The sequence below is a fragment of the Sylvia atricapilla genome, chromosome Z, assembly GCF_009819655.1.
Source record: "Sylvia atricapilla isolate bSylAtr1 chromosome Z, bSylAtr1.pri, whole genome shotgun sequence".
NCBI classification, from domain to species: Eukaryota; Metazoa; Chordata; class Aves; order Passeriformes; family Sylviidae; genus Sylvia; species Sylvia atricapilla.
The window spans coordinates 67,708,676-67,724,969 of NC_089174.1; the positions used below are offsets into that span (position 1 = coordinate 67,708,676).

General features: G+C 42.5%; 1 protein-coding gene across 1 annotated transcript in view; it reads left to right on the plus strand.

Annotated features, from left to right (window-relative positions):
• LOC136374278 (serine-rich adhesin for platelets-like) overlaps positions 1–16,294 on the plus strand; it is a 206,126-nt gene that overhangs the window by 21,406 nt on the left and 168,426 nt on the right. Inside the window, exons 2-5 of the mRNA XM_066339578.1 lie at positions 4,677–4,706; positions 7,951–8,050; positions 11,884–12,001; positions 12,943–13,066. Coding sequence (XP_066195675.1) covers positions 4,677–4,706; positions 7,951–8,050; positions 11,884–12,001; positions 12,943–13,066 — 372 coding nt within the window. The remainder of the gene's footprint in view (positions 1–4,676; positions 4,707–7,950; positions 8,051–11,883; positions 12,002–12,942; positions 13,067–16,294) is intronic.

The following is a 16,294-nucleotide window of genomic DNA, read 5'->3' on the forward strand; positions in this document are numbered from 1 at the left end:
CTTGGAAGTGTTCAAAAGCCCTCTGGACACAATCATATGCCGTGTGCTTTGGGATGGCCCTGCTTGAGCAGGGAGGTTGGATCAGGTGACCCATTGTGTTCCCTTCCAACCTGACCCATTCTGTGATTCTGTGAAAGGTCCTTGTGTGTCAGGGTTAGATCCCCAGGGACAGAGCAGACCTTGTTAAAAGTGCCAGTCTTGAGCCACTTGCCAGCCTGTTGTGTATTTTATCAATCACTTCCAAGAAGTGAGTAGGAGGTGTTGAGTTTCTGGCTCTGCTATGGGGTACATACATGCACTACAGCTGTTGGTGCAGGATTCAGGCAGCAAAATGGTTTCCAAAGGCTGCGTTACAGAAAGTGAAGGGCTGGAGCACTACCTAACCATTGCATCCCTCACAGGAGGGCTCCCCTCCTTCTGCATGCCTGCTGGAGGGCGCATGGGTGTGAATTTGGTTTGTTGACTTAGTCTTGGGTAGAATCAGCAGCTTGCTGTGGTCTCTTATTTCTGTTGTTTAAGCAACCTTTGCACCTAGTGCTGCATGTCACTATACACTGAAGTGTGAACACCTGGAAAAGGTGAGAAAAGCAGAGTGAAATGGAAATATGTGTTGATTCTGCTGTTCAGCTGGGGAAAGTTACTGTAGAAGTTAGAGCGCTCTTGAAAACACATTAATGCTGCATTTGTGTTTCACAGGGATGAGGAAGCTATTTATCAAGTAGCTGATCAGGAAAATGAGTTTTGAATGCTCTGCTTTCAGCACTGCATTTGTTTTTAAAAGTGGTAATTCTTTTAATTTCTTCCACAGCCCTTCCATAGCACTTTTTTGTGTCCTGCGAGGGGATGTAGGTTTTGTTCTAGTGGGGGGAGTGATCGGGTGGTAAGTCATGTGCTGGATTTAGTTAGAATGTAATCTTTTGGCCATCTGCTCAGCCACTCCCTGTGTTGCCTTCCTCTCATTTGCAAGGGTTAAAGGTGATCTGGGATGTGCAGGTGTTCAGAACACTTGGTTTCCCTTTAACTGAACATGACTATGTGCCTGCTTGATTTGAGGAGATTTGAGCAGAGTTTCTTCTGAACCTTGCAGTAATTTGGCATGCTTAATTTTAATTACCTCAGTGGTATATGTAGCACCTGCTCAGAAAAAAAAATCATTCAGACTGTTTGAAAAATACGTGGATAACAAGGCTTTCTGCTTAGAAACTGAGTTTAAAAATACTCTGGTGTATGCTCTGCTATTGTTTTTTCATCCTCCCACAGTGATTCTAGACATTTTTTGCAATTTCTGGCTTGTGTTTTCCTTTCCTTGTCTTTAGGAGTTTGTCTGACCCTCCAGTCCTTTGTAAGTGATGGCTGCAGAGCATCTGGAATCTTGCTGTGGCTTTTAAAAATTTTTAGTTTAGTTAAGTTGCAGGCAAGACTTCAAAGTTAATTTCTTTTTTGTGTCTATATTAGAGTAATGCCAAAACGATGAGAGATGCTCAGATGGAGGAAAAAACTCTACATCAAGTTTTGTCTGCCTTCTAATAACTCCATGGAATAGCTGTATCTCTGATATACTCAAGGTTTTTTTTTTGAGATTAAATCAATCTTTATGGGCAGGGAGAGCAGGTGCATCTCTGTGCATCTCTTTCATGATGGGCTTGCCTGTGGCAGTGCAAAGCACTGTGTTGTGCTTTGTGTCTTGTGTTTCTTTCTAATTTTCTGTCATTTTCATTCCCACCCTTGTGTCCTGCTCTTGCTGTGGTGTGGCATAGGATCAGCATAGTTTGATATTTGTGTCTGAATGGATGGACTTAGTTTGCTGAGAGAAGCCATTTGAAACTGAGCAGAATTTGACATCTCCAGCTGGTTTAAAAATGCTCCTTCCCGAGAGACCAGGAGTACTGTGGCCTAACTGGGAATGAGTCAGGAAATACTTGATCTAGACCATTAATTACGTTATGTTTAGGTTTTTGCTTTGTGGCAATGCAGGAGCAACTGTAGCTGTAAAACCTGGTGTTGCTGGGTGCTCTAGAGAATAGTTTCATTTTGTGGTACCGGTTTTATATTATAAAAATCAGATTTTATTTATAAAAATTACATTTTACATTATAGAACTGTTGCATATGGCTTGATTTCAAGGTACTTTCATGCTGCTTCTTGTAGCAATGACTTTTCAGCCTTTGCTGTAACACTGAGTAACTAATGCATCAGGTTTCTGTTGAGCTTCAGAACTCAACTTTAAGTCTTTCCTTGAGAGCTTGGCATAGAGGAGCTTTAACCAGAGAGAAGGAGCAGGTGTGGGCAGAAAAGTTTTCTTAGTAGTGTTCCTTCGAAAAGGTGGAGTCCTTCGTGGCATGATGCATTGGTGTTCCGTGCAATGCATCTGACTTGCAAATTCCCTGGGCTGACATACAGGATGGGCCCTAGCAGTGCCTAGCAGCCCATTCCAGCTCAGAACTCCCAGAAATTCAAGCTGTTATATGGGGAATCCTCCAGTCTCACAGCCAGTCCTGGGAGATGTTCTGGGAGCTGCGCCTTTGAAATGCTTTCTGCACACCGCTAGGAAGTGTTTTCCTATAGGGCTAGCAAAATGAAAACACGTCCAAGTCCCTTTTCATGGGAACTTTTTGGACATGCTGTACAGGTTTGCAGATAGAGCAAAGGAGTTACTGGTGAGATGAGACTCGCAGGTTTGTGATTCAGGTCTTAGTTATAAGTTCTATTTCTACAGCTAAAGGTGTAATTTATTACATGCACTTTGTTTAGAGGCATGGTGCTCATTCCTGGGAGTTGCTAAGGGTTCCATTTTTGCCATGTGAGTCTGTAGCATGCTTGTGATCTTTGTTTAGTCTGGCTGCTTCCCCGGGATATCCCTGGGACAGCTCTTGCTGAAGCCCTCCACAGGCACCCCTCTCAACTGCCGAGGCAGTGCAGGGTTTGCTGCCTTTCATCAAAGGAGTCTCTGAATATTTAGAGGCTGTGATCACAGTGTACAAACGACATCTGTCTCTTAGTTTGCATATTGCCGCTGCAGAGGCTGCGTCTCTGTGTTTAGGAGCAGGTGGCCCACTCCAGTTGCTTTTTTAGCAAATACTACTGTTGTTCTACACTGGGGTTGCCTCTGCTTCCATGCTAACACTAGTGGAGCTTGTGAAGCTTCCCGTGTGTCCCCTGCCTTCCTTTGCCTTTTTTCCCAAGCACATGCACTTGGTTCTTTGTCTCCTGCCTCTTGTAAGGGAGGGGAACAGGGAAGTGCAGAGATAAGCTGGTGCCTGGGCGCTCCAGGGCAGTATTTCATGAAATGTCTGCTTTTGTGTGGTATGCAAAGCAACCTAGAAAGTGGGTAGATTGTCCCACATATTTCTCAGTGGTTAAACAAACTGATTTGAAGGCATCTGTATCTTCCAGTCAAGAACACTGGCCCCTGCTATTGTATATTTCACTTGCACCATTAGGTTCAACATCAGGAATGCTTCAGGCCCTGAATCTAGGGGAAAATGAGCCAGTTTATTTTGGACCTAAAGGCTTGTGAGCCTTGTCAGTCTAGGTGGGAGCTTCAGCCCTTTTAACAGTAACAGTTCATAATGTACTTGGTGAAGCATTTTCCTTCATGCAGGCATCTACCTAGACTGTAAATGCTCGCAAAGGAGAATTTCTGAAATAGCAATGCTGTTATCACACTCCGTTGCGACTCTGAGTATAATGGTGTCAGGGCATTTTTTAAAAAATAATTGGTTGTAATTTTTTAATGTTTCTTTCTAGAACTTTCAAGATAAAAGTTGGACACTGTCAGCCTCTAATTTACTGTCAGCTCTGTTTTCTGGAGGAAATATCATTGCACCAGCTTTTAAATATTTTTGCTCTCTTGTGTATCTTGCTTTCTAGCTTCTTAAATATATTTTCTTCTTAGTGTTAGTTTTCCATTGGGAAAACTAGCTGGAGCCTAGAGATGTCTTCTTTTAGTGCTTACTCTTAGCAATTCTAGTGAGGATACGAGCTTGCAAAAGGGAAATGTAAACAAAATCTCCCCTAGGTAGACATGGACCTTCTCCATCTGGTGAGATAAGAGCCAATACTGTTTTATGTTTTAACAATTCTATTTTTATATATAAATACTGTCCTGGAATTAAATTAACAGAGTAGAGCTTGTAAAAATGACATTTGAGTTTACATTGTTGTTTGTTTGGCTTATTTAATTTAATTGACAATGTCATAGTATAGAGCTACTTAAGGAGCTGCTATTCAGGCTTGATTATTTTCAATTTGTGGTCTGCTGTATAGTGTTAGGAGAATTTTTTTGTTTATAAAGAAATGTTTATTTCTTCTGGAAAGTAAGTAACTTTGTAAGTGAGGTGGTATGAAATGACATCTTGCTAAGCAGCACTAACATCTGGTAGCAGAGGATTGATGTTGAGATTGCTTTGTATTAGACATATTGCATTGCTTTCCAAACATTAAGCCTGTGATTGTTTTTGTAAATGCCTCACTTCAGAGAGATGCCATGGGGTACAAAGGAGTTTTTCATCTCCAGATTTGTTTAAATGAGTGTGCATTTCCAGCTACCAGGACTGTGCAGGGGATGTTGTCCAGTTAATATGATTCACTGTGATGCTTTAACTCAGGGGAAACTGTAGCAGGACAAAATCACTGACAGGCTCTTATTTTGTTCTTTTCCTTTCTTCTCTTTACAGTAAAAAAAGCAAAGCTCCATGGACCACCAGGTAAGTCCTGCTCTACTGCTTGTTTACAGCAATGAGTATCCCTGCTCTCACTGCTGTTCATGCTGCTCCCTCCAGTTTTCCTCCACGTCATCTCACCTCCTTTATGTTCTCCTTATGAGTGATCCAGTCTACCTTGAGAATCCAGGTAGTTTGAGTTAGTAGAAAGCTTGAGGCTGTGACCTGGTGTCACAGTGGTAAGAAACCTCTGTGTGCTTAACCTGACCTGAACAGGTGATGAAAAGAGGAAATGTGTTCCTTTACTGTCACCCTTCCCCACCTACCTGGCCTTTTCATCTCATTTTGTCTCTGTCCCAGTTTTAAGCAGAACTGGTGTGTGCATCTGTGGATTTAGCACCTTCTCAGTCCTAACTAGGATTGTTGGATAGAACTGCAGAAGTGAATCATTCTCTTATGTGGCAGTCTGTAATGGCCCTGCTTGGAATTAAAATCCCACCCGCTAGGTTTTCTGTCTACATAATAAAAACAAACAGCTGGTGATGCCCAGAGTTTACAGTCTGGGCAACTTCTTTTCACTGTGGTTCAGAAGCTAGCAAGGAATCATTTAGCAATTCAGTGGAAATTTGATGTTCAGTTCCCAAAAGAATAAGCACTTATATAAAAGGCTCATAAACAAAAACTTCTGGAATAACACCTAGTGAGGTGTTTAGGTCTGAAACAGTTGCACACCTCATTCATAACTTACTTTTTCAGCTTAATTCTTTGGATATAGCTGTCCTCAGATTATGGCAGAAAATTTCCAGGATTCATCCATATTCCACAGCAGATCAAGATCTGTCTGTGCACCAAACTTGAATTTCCAGGGAAGGAAAGCTGAGTGCCCAGACTTGAAGGGAGACAGTGTGTACTTTATCTTTTCCCTAATCAAGCCTGCTCACAAATGCAAAAGATTTGTCCTCTAGTCTAGGTTTAACTCAGGTTAAACCTGAGTCAAATATGTGATTTCACTGATAAGCTCAGTGTCCCAGGAGGATGCAGGAGTAAAATAGACAGGGAAGGGTAATGTGGTAATGAATAACTGGATATATAGGAATATTCAGTGACTCTTGACTCCTTCCTGAGCTTCTAGATTGTGTAATTTCTGTTTCCTCCCTTCATGTTAGGATATTGGAAGCTAGATGATGTGGTTCGCTATAGTAACCCACAGCAGTGATGCATTAAAATTATATAATCATATAGTCATAGAATGTTCAGGACTTGGAAGGGACCTAAAGAATCATCTAGTTCGATGCCATGGAAAGGGACACTTCCCACTAGACCATGTTGCCCAGTGCCTTATCCAACGTGGCCTCAAACCCTACCAGGATTGGGAGTCCACAACTTACTTGGGCAACCTGTGCCAGTGTCTCAACACCTTCACAGTAAAGGATTTCTTCCTAATACCTACCTAAATTTTCCCCCTTTCAATTTGTACTTAGAATTCCCTGTCCAATCACTATGGTTCCTGATAGAGGGTTCCTTTCTGGACTCCTTTCAGATATTGGCAGATTGCTGTGAGATCTCCCTACAACCTTCTCTTTGCCAGGCTGAACAGCCCCAGCATTCTAAGCCTGTCTTCATAGGGGAGGTGCTCCACTGTTCTTACCGGCTTTGTTTCCTCCTCTGCGCTTGCTCCAGCACTTGCATGTCCTTCTTATGTTGGAGATGCCAGATCTGTATGCAGTAATCCAGATGGGATGTCACAGAAGCAGGGGGGATGAATTGTCTTCCTTGATCTGCTGCTCATGTCCCTTTGGTTGCATCCCAGGATACATTTGGCTTTCTGGGCTGCGAGGACACAGCCAGTTTATGTTGTTACTCATCAACAAGCTTCATGAGGTTTGCACAGTCCCACTTCTCCAGCCTGTCCAGGTCCTCTGGATGGCGCCCCTTCTCTCCAGAGCATGACTGCACCACAGCCTAGTGTCATCAGTGAACTTGCTGAGCATGCCCTTGATCCCATTGTCCCTGTCACTGACAAATACAATGAACACTATCAGCTCCAGTTGAGACCCCTGAGGGACACCACTTGTTACTGGTCACCAGGTGGACAATGAGTCGCTGACCACAAGTCTTTGGGTGTAGCCAGCTAGCCAGTTCTTTATCCACAGAGAGCTCCATCCATCAAATCTGTGGCTCTCTTATTAAAAGATAAGGATGTTGTGCAGGACAGTGTCAAATGGTTTGCACAAGTCCAGGCAGACAACATCAGTTACTCTGCCCCGTCCACCAGTGCAGTAGCCCTAGAAGGTCATCAGATTTGTCAGCCATGATTTCCCCTTTGTAAAGTCATGTTCGCTGTTATATCTTTGTTTTCCATGTGAAATTTTGACAGTATTAAAATTGACTTCATTGAGATTGAACATTGGGAATGGATGCAAGAGAACATCAAAGTATTAAAATATGTGCACTGCTTTCTGGGTGCTTAGCATGTCTTGTTCCAGGCTGTTTGAAGCTGATAGATAGGCCTGAGGTGGTCACTCCCCTTAAAGGGGAATTTGTTCATTCTTGGGTGCTGATATTCAAACTTTGTATTTTGCTGCTTTTGGTTTTATTAACAAAGAGATAGCAGATACTAGGAAAAAAGTTCTTCCAGAATTTTCCTTCAGATTTAAAGTAAAAAGCAAAACATCTAAACAGAGCCTGTCTTGTCTAGATGTGAGTGTGATGTGTTTTTCCTAGGCCAGGTGGGTTTCAGCACACTTAACAGTAAATCTGTATTTTTCCCTGACTGGCCTGTAAAGTTCTTTGTGGACTCATGGGTGGAAAACTGAGTTGTGACTAGGAGAGCAGTTGGGTCAGAAGGGATGAGATGATATGACCAACCCAACCTCTTGCTTATATGTTTTGCAAATTTGTTTTTCTCACTGCTTAGTATTTATGATGGGTCCTGTGCCTTCAGACTGTCTTTTCTTCCTCTTGTCTGCATTTCAGAAGCAGCATCATACAAAGTGTCTGTGTTCCTTAGGATTTTACTCTCTTTGTCCCTGTCTTACAGCAAGTGAACAGATGCATGTTTTTGTTCATTTGTGCTTGGATTTCTGAAAAAGCTATGATGGAAAATTTGATGCAGGTGGAAAACATCTTTAACATTTGTCTTCTTAAACCCAGTGATATTTTTCCCACATGGACTTTTTATCTGAGGTCTCTCTGGATGCACTGTATGAACTGAAAACATTACAGTGTTGCAGGTGATGTGATGAAAGGGTGTGATGATGAAGATAACATTTTGTGCCTCATTCCCCAGATAAATTCAATACATATGTGACCCTGAAAGTGCAAAATGTGAAGAGCACGACGGTGGCTGTGCGAGGTGACCAGCCCTGCTGGGAACAGGATTTTATGTTGTAAGTATGGTGGTGCACAGCATGAGGTGCTTATGGTTGAGTCCTTCCATAGCCCTGGTGTTCATACAGCACTGCTAGTGTACGTAGGAATGGAATGTTTGGGTTGGTAAAATGCACAAGCCTGGTGACAACCTGAATAATTTTCTAGTGTTGTATGCGGTGGCCTGTGGTGAAAGATGTGTGTTGGGAGATTTTCTCTGCTGGTGCCATGGATTGGCAGTTGCTAGTCAGGTCTGTAGTGGGAGGCCAAGTCTGAGGTTGAACTGGGAAGTTACTGTGTGGGTTGATGTTGTCCTTGGCCAGTATGTGCACAGCTGTGCCTGTAAAGTCGACCCCCGCGCCCCCGCCCCATCCCTATGAGAGAGCTTAGCCAAGGACTAAAGGCCCATAGCTGAGCTTAAATGGGGCTCCTGGGTGTGGGAAGAGCGTGTGGGTGTCTGTGGCTGGAGAGGCTGGTCAGGGCAATTAAGTGTTAGTACCCTCAGGGCCTCTACGAGGTGATCCTGGTTACCTCAGTTGGGAGCTGCTTCATGAGCAGCAGAACCAGTTCATTCCAGCTTTTTCAGGGCTTCTGGTGCAGTTGGCACTTCTGATTTGCTTTGATTCTCATAGATGTGACATGTAGCCAAGGATTTCCCAGTGTCTTTTACGATGGTGTGGGTTTTCCTTCTGGTGGATGAATGATTTATTGATTGTACTGCATCTGCTTCTGTTTCTATAGCTTTATAAGGCAAATTGAACTAAATTTACTAAATGGGGGGGAATGATGTTGTATTCATCTTGTGAGGTCAAAGATAGTGTTGCTGTTTCTGAGTTGGTTTGAGGTGTTTACATGGGATCTAATGTAAGAATTTTGTGAATATGTTTCCTAATCTACCAGCTGTTTGTTTGTCAGCTGAAAGTGGGAGGTTGCTGCCTCAGGTTAAGGAGGTCACCTGGGTCAGTACTGTGTTTTCATCATGGCTGTGCTCTCACCTCCTTTGTTTGGTGGTACTCTGCTTTTGGAGCAGCACAAGCTATATGTGCTCCTGCATGAAGAGTCTCTGGAGCCTGTCCTTCGGCATCTGGTGAAACTCACACACTCCTAAACACCAGCATCTACGCAGCTCTGAAGCTTCTGGTCAGACAGAGGCCATTTAAATTTAAAACATTCGGGACTGGGTAAGGCTGGGACAAGGAATTGAACCTATACTTGGAGTCACATGCCTGTACTCAAACTACTAATTCTTTCTGCCTGTGATTTGTGCTCATCCTGTGGGCAGGAGCTACCTTTAAACACAGCCAGTCACAGAGAAGGCTTCTCAGTGGTGATTTAAGAAACCACTTGAATATGTTGGGTGAAGGCTCCTGTGATTGCTCCTCCTTCCTCCCCTCAGGCAGCTCCTGCAGCTGCGCTCTGGTATCAGCTGGGAGCTTAGCTGGCATGCTGTAAGGTCACTGAGACGCTCCATAATTAGTTGCTAGGGAATATGGTAGCAGAATATTAGCTGAACTACCTTGCCATTATTGTCCCTGCGTTAGCCAGGCAACTCTACAGTAGTTCTGGTGTCTTCTCATAACAGAAATATTACATGTGGGAAGTAACATGTTTTGCATGATCCTGTGTACATTAAGTTGTCCTAGGAGAAATGGTGCTAGTATTCCCATACTGCTGTTCTCTAGCTTGCTCTTATTCTTTCTGGAGTTGGAAAAGAATTTTGAGCAGAGCAGCTTTTCCCCCCAGGGGAAGGATGCTTTTACTGTCTGTGCTGTGTTTACCTTTTTCATGAGGCATAGTAGAAGAACAGACCACAAACAAAAAATGCTTCCTGTCTGTGTTTGTTGGCTTTGCTGTCAAGCTCCTTGTGAGCCATAACACTGCAGAATTTGGGTCTCTGGGGTTGTTTGAGATTTGGCTATTTACCAGACCAGTGAAACACTTCAATGTATTCCTTGGGGACATCTTCGAATTTTGAAAGAGCTTTAAAAGAGCTGTATATGTGATGCCTGTTTGCAGGAAACACCTCAAGTGAAAGTGCCCACTGATGTTTAGAACACAGTAATTCATTTGTGTTGGAGTTGTGAGAAATGCCTTTATTTAAGTCCTCTGTGTGTATGTAAAGGGAGGGACACCGTATTTCAGTCTCAGCTCTTTTGTTTCTAGAAGCTGTTCTGCATCTAACCAGAAGGTGGAGAAAGGGAGACACAAAGGCAATCAAAGCCACAGGAATTCTTTCTATTTTTTGTTCTTACTTGATGACCTATCCTTTGGAGATTTTTAGAGGAGCTCATTGGGTGTATCATTACCAGTGTCGTTCTCTGACAGTGTGTGTTGAAGCAAAGTGCATGGTTATACGCTGTGACTGAAAATAGAGTATTTCTTCCTTTTCCTTTCCTTTCCTTTCTGGCCTCACACCCTTCCATCCAGCAGTCAGCCAGTCATCATAAGGCTGCAATCAGATGAATATCATGCAGGGTGAGGGCAGAGCAATGCTGGTACAGCTGTTGGCCATACTGAGTAACCCTATCAGAGTAAAGGATGCTGGAGACTCTATTGCAGGATGCCAGCAGTAAACTCATAGAAGGCAGTGTAATCGCTTGATTTTGAACTGTTGCAGACTGAGCCACTCAAGTACTGGATGCTCCTAACCTTAATTCCTGTGTCTCAAACATGAACAGAAGCACTTAGATTTAAACCAGACATTTATATACTCTACTGTAACTGCAAGGTTTGTCTTGAACTTTGTAGATATGATGTTCTCTTTTAGTTGCAAGAAGGAGGCAAAGTTCAAGTGGGTGCTTGGATTTGCAGCAGTTCTTTCTTATTTTGGCTACAAAGGCAGTTTATAGAAATAAGATAGTAACATATTTTTAAATTTCCTTGATAGCTGTAACATGGATATATTTGGGCAGAGGGCAGCAGCACTGACTGTCCAAGATGCCTACTTTTGAGGATTAACAGTTGCAATAAAGGGAAGCCCTGAGCTCGAAAAATTACGAGTTACAGCTTTTCTTCAGGATAAGTGTGAGACAGCTGTGATACCAACAGACAGCTCAAGATTCTTCCCTACTTTATTATTTTTACCAGTGTCTGCTGTGTAATGTTAGGCTGTTCTGAAGTAGGCATGTAAGTAGGCATAGTTATAAACCAGCATGCACATGTGAGGCATAAATGCTGTAAAACTTTGAGAAGATGCAAATTTGAGATGCGTTCTTGTGTCAGGAATATACGGTGAAAGGAAAGATGTTTGTGAAAACCTTCAGATCAGATTATTTCCAAGAACCTGTCACTCAGTGGCCATGTGAAAGCTGGTGCTGGAGTGGAAGTGGTGCCACACAGCCGTAAGCAATAGGTAGTGCTACTGATGGAGCTATGCTGGATTTCGGACTATTACTTTTGGCTAGGAGTAGCTACACTCACAATTAAGTATTGGCATGTTTGCATCTGCCAAAGTACACTTGTCTTGCTGTGCTGCCAGGGGTGACACTCACTTTAGAAGTGGGGTGCCTGACGACAACACCTCATCTCTAGGTTTTGGTCCAAGGTACACTTCCTCCTCCTGTGTACATAGCTGCAGAGATGAGTTCCCTACTGGCAGTTCATGCATGACATAGTTCAGGGTTTTAGTTTGCACTCTTTGTGTAATTAGTATTAAACTGTGAGTTACTAGAAACTGGTGTTCCCTGTGAGTGTGAGCTGCCTCAGTCACACAATTCCAGGAGTTCTCTGTAGCTTGACACAGCTCTGTGGAAATAGTTCACTGGTATAGTCATGGTGGTAATGCAGAACATAAAAAAAAATTAGATTGTATTCTACTTTTTTCTCATCTGTGCTGCCTTTACTTTTTTTGCAGTGAGATCAGTCGGCTGGACCTGGGCCTAATTGTGGAAGTATGGAACAAAGGACTGATTTGGGACACCCTGGTTGGGACCGTGTGGATTGCTCTGAAGGCCATTCACCAATCTGATGAGGTTAAGCTGACGGAGAACCTTTATTTACTCCAGTGTTGATAATTAATGCATTACGGACCTGGCGTGGTGCAGCCCAGACTTAGCTCCTAAGCAAAACTTCCACTTGCAAAGTCAGGAAGGCTGAGTGAGCAGAGAGAGCTGTCTCATCACATTGATTTTGATTTTGTAGTGAGATCACAAGTGAGCTTACACTAGGCTCTTTGGTCTCATTTCACTTGTGTGGACTCAAGAGCTAGGGCCTAATCTGTTAAGGAACACAGACAAATGTATGAAGTCTTAAGGACTTAATGCTAAGTCTGATTGTCAGATTCCTATGACTTACTGCTAAAGACATCTATCTCGTCCAGCTGACAAGGTAGACCCAGAGCATATCTGCAGTATCTTCTTAGGGCTTCTAGTTGTAGCATTAGGTGAACATTGTGCTAATATATATGGACAGAAGTAGGAAGTTGGATGCGCCAATGTTTGTAACTGCTCTAACTACAAGTTTGGCATTTGTTGCAACTAAGCATTTTTAACACAAATTTTAGGGTATTTACTTAGAAGATTATTGGATTTGGCCAGGGAGAGGTAGATTGTATTTTCCATAAAAGGAAAAGAGTGGAGATGCCCTGCAGTGTGGCCATGAGATCTGGCTGGTGCTCAGTTCCTTTCACTGTCCAGATACTCCTCAGTCCTGCCTTTGAGGGTTTACCTTTGCAATTCCATTGAGAAGGCAGCACTTGTTTTTGCTGCTTGCCCTGGTAGATGCCTGTGAAATTTGGAAGAAATCCAGTTGGGAAGAAAAAGCCAGTGCATGCTAAACGGATGTAATTTGATGTTAAAATACAGTTGATAATGCCATAAAGCTCTTTTTGGTCTGTTTTAGCAAAAGTGTGAGAGTTGATGTGTGATGTTCTTCAGACTTAAATGTTCATTCACTTAAGGCCTTTGTGTCACAGGAAGGTCCTGGGGAGTGGTCTACACTGGAGGCAGAAGTTGTAATGAAACATGATGAAATCTGTGGAACCAAAAACCCAACTCCTCATAAAATTTTGCTGGACACAAGATTTGAATTACCTTTTGGTGAGTACATTTCCATAACTTACCCAGGTGCTGACAGTAGAGAGAGAAAGCGGGAGCAACTTAAGTTTTATAATCAAATTGTGCTCATTCTCAGTGTAGTCAGTGTAGTTCAGTGGAGGTCATATGGCTGGTATTCATTTTTTGTTTGGCTTCTTTCTTACAAGATCTGAATAAATATGAAATATTTGGAAGTCCCTGGGTGCTGGAATGTTTAGACTGGCAGCGATTTTTTCTTCTAATAGTGTTTCAGGATTGTGTATGCATTTTTTTTCCTGAGCAGGGAGCATTCGCTTCTTTGAATCTAGAGAAATTTGTCTCTAGAAGAGGTCGTTAGGTGTTGTTAGAGCTGTTCTGTGGTGAACGCACGTAGCCCTCTTAGATGTGTGCAGTTCAGTTAGTGAAACATTAATGCTTAGTGGTCCTGAACGTTACCGTTAGCAGAATATATAAATAACTTAATGTTGTAAGAACTGCCTTTCTCGAAATCACTTGTGGTTAAAAAATACAGAACGTGGAAAAGCAGCTAATTGGATCAAACTGATCTCAAGTAAAGTTGTAATTTTTAAATTTTATTTTACTTAAGCAAACCCCAAACCAAATAAATGCCAAAAGTAAGGCCTTAGCCAAAGTGCATCCTAGGCTTACATAACTTCTCTTTCCAGCTCTTGCCTAAACTTGGCAACATCAAGAACAGAGATGATGTTTTTGGGGTTTGTGCTTTTTTATGCACTGACCATTGGAAGTATTTCAAAATGTTCTGTCATTGCAAGGCTCATCCCTTCCTCTCTCCCTGTTGCATCCTTTTTGCTGCAAAGCCCTAGCCAGTGTGAGCAATTTGTATTGTGCTCTAAGCAGGGGTAGGGCATTTGTGCAGGCACTGGCATGTAATCACCACCCGTCAGGATTGTCCATCTGTTGTGGGAAGAAGTTAGGATATCTGTGAGTCTCATACTCTGCTTCCTGCTGCAGGGGAGGATGCAGGCTTGGCCTGTCAATTGTATTGACAGTCAATACAAATTGTGTTTTGTGCTGTGGATGCACTGTTGTGAGTGCACAGTCGCCTGGACTATTGTACTTCTGGGACAGCACAGTAGATGTAGATACAGTGGCAGTTCTGTAGGTGCAGTGTCAGTGCTCTTTAGCTACAGTCCAGTGTGCAAAGGGGAAGAGGTACCTGACAGCTCAGCTGTCCTGACAGCTGTCTGATGTTGGTCAGGAGCCATCCCTCTTCCCCATGGAATTACTCTGCTGTTCCACTGCTTTTGTCTGTGGGAGGTTTATTACTGAAGTTAACTTTTTATGCAAGAGGAGGAACAAGCCTGTTTAACTTCACCAAATGTCTTGGTTCTTTGGTACAAGTGTTGAGGCTTCTGAGAGGGGCAGAACAGAGCTGAAGGCAGGGCTTGTAGCCACCTTCTCATCTCAGTTCATTCTGACACACTTGCTTGTAAACTGTGACTGCTTTAAAATAAAATGAAGTTTTGATGTCTCACTTTGTACTGAGAGTATCCAAAAGAGAATTTGCCTTTTTCTGCCATTCATGTTATGGACTGTGTTTCATTTTGAAGTATTTTTTTCAAGTGTAAGAAAACAGACTTCATGTTGATGTGTTACAATATCTCAATTTTAGAAATCAAAGTATCAGATAATAATGTGTTTCCTCCCTAGTACTATACTCAGAAGAATTTTTCTTTGTTTCTTTTGGGGAGATTTATGCTATTTTAAATTTTTCCATTTGAAGAAGTAGAATTCCATGCAGAGCAGTGAGTAAATTAAAAAAATTGTGATTCTTCTGTTTTTGACACCATTGATCATTTAAAGCACACCTGTTACTTATTTCTTTGCTTACAATGCCAAATACTGAAATAACAGAGATTCCTCACCATCGTGTTGAATGATTTTTGTTCTAGGGTGTGGAAAGTTGTCTGCCTGTCCAGGATTTCATAATGTCCAGGAAAAGATGGGTGCATGAGTTAGGACTTCAAAGGCTAGAAGAGTGCTGCAGTTTTTGCTTTGATCTCCATTTCTAGTCTGAGGTGCCATGGCAAGGTCAGAAGCAGGTTGAAAAGCAGGAGGCACTAAGGGTATGTCATACTTCTCTAGAAAGTGGCATCTACCCATGTCACCTACTCCAGTGGTGCTTCCCCTCACACCGTGACTGTCTCCTGCCATCACCTTTGGGACAGACAAGGACTCTGCACCATGAATTAGGCTCTGTCTCCTTTCCCAGGTACAGTGAGACTCGGAGGGGTGCACGGACCTCACAGCATCTCTCTGTGGATTTGCAGGTCAGTTTCCCTTTAGCTGGATGGCAGCAATATGGATTCTTACTGCCTATACATTAAGATTCTTTGTTATATGAGTTGGCAAGTGCTGCTTTATCCCTACACAGGGTAGTAAATGGATCACTGATGTACCGTGGATGTTCTTAAGTCAGCAGCTGGGCCGTAGAGGCAAGATTTGGAGCAGGTTTGGAGTGACACTTAGGAACATTGTATATCATGTTTTGTTTCCCAGGTGAAGATCTCCTGGTATTGTAAATGCATAATAACCAGAGTGATGTGTGGGCACATGTGCAGCTTGTGCTGTTTTTCAAGTTGGGTAAAACACTGCTGCCTGGGATAGCAGCTTTAAAAAAAACCTGTGTGTTCTCCGGTTTGGCTGTGCTTCTGTGCTTTTTCTATAATTTCTGGCTGCTGTCTCATTTAGATGCACACAGATGCAGTACCCAAGGTTATTCAGTGTATTTAAAGTATTTCATTGTATTTAGGTGGAGCTTGAGAGGTTTTAAAGGGTTTGTGAAAGAGAATAAATGAATTTGAAAACCAGAAAAGCTGAAGTCCTTGATGTAAAACGTGACTGTGTATGCAAAGAGGTTTAGAAACTGGTTTGTTGTTTGCACTATATTTATCCCAGATGAGCTAGTTGTTTCTGCTTCCATCTGATACATTCAAGATTCTTCCTTCCTGGTGTCTCTTCTGCTAGTACTCTGGAGACTGGCAGCCACCAAAGCTGAAATAAGTGCAAAATGATGCTGATAATGGTAGTATGTGATGAAGGCAACTTAGAGATTTTTTAAAAATTTTTTTTTCATATAATGCTGTTTTCAAGTACTTACCAGGCTTGGAGTTGGGAAGCAGTCATCTCTTAACAAAGGCTGGTGGGAATTTAGTCTCTGCTTTCTGGTGATAGAAGAAGATAAGCTTTTCTGAGGTCATGCAGGAGTTA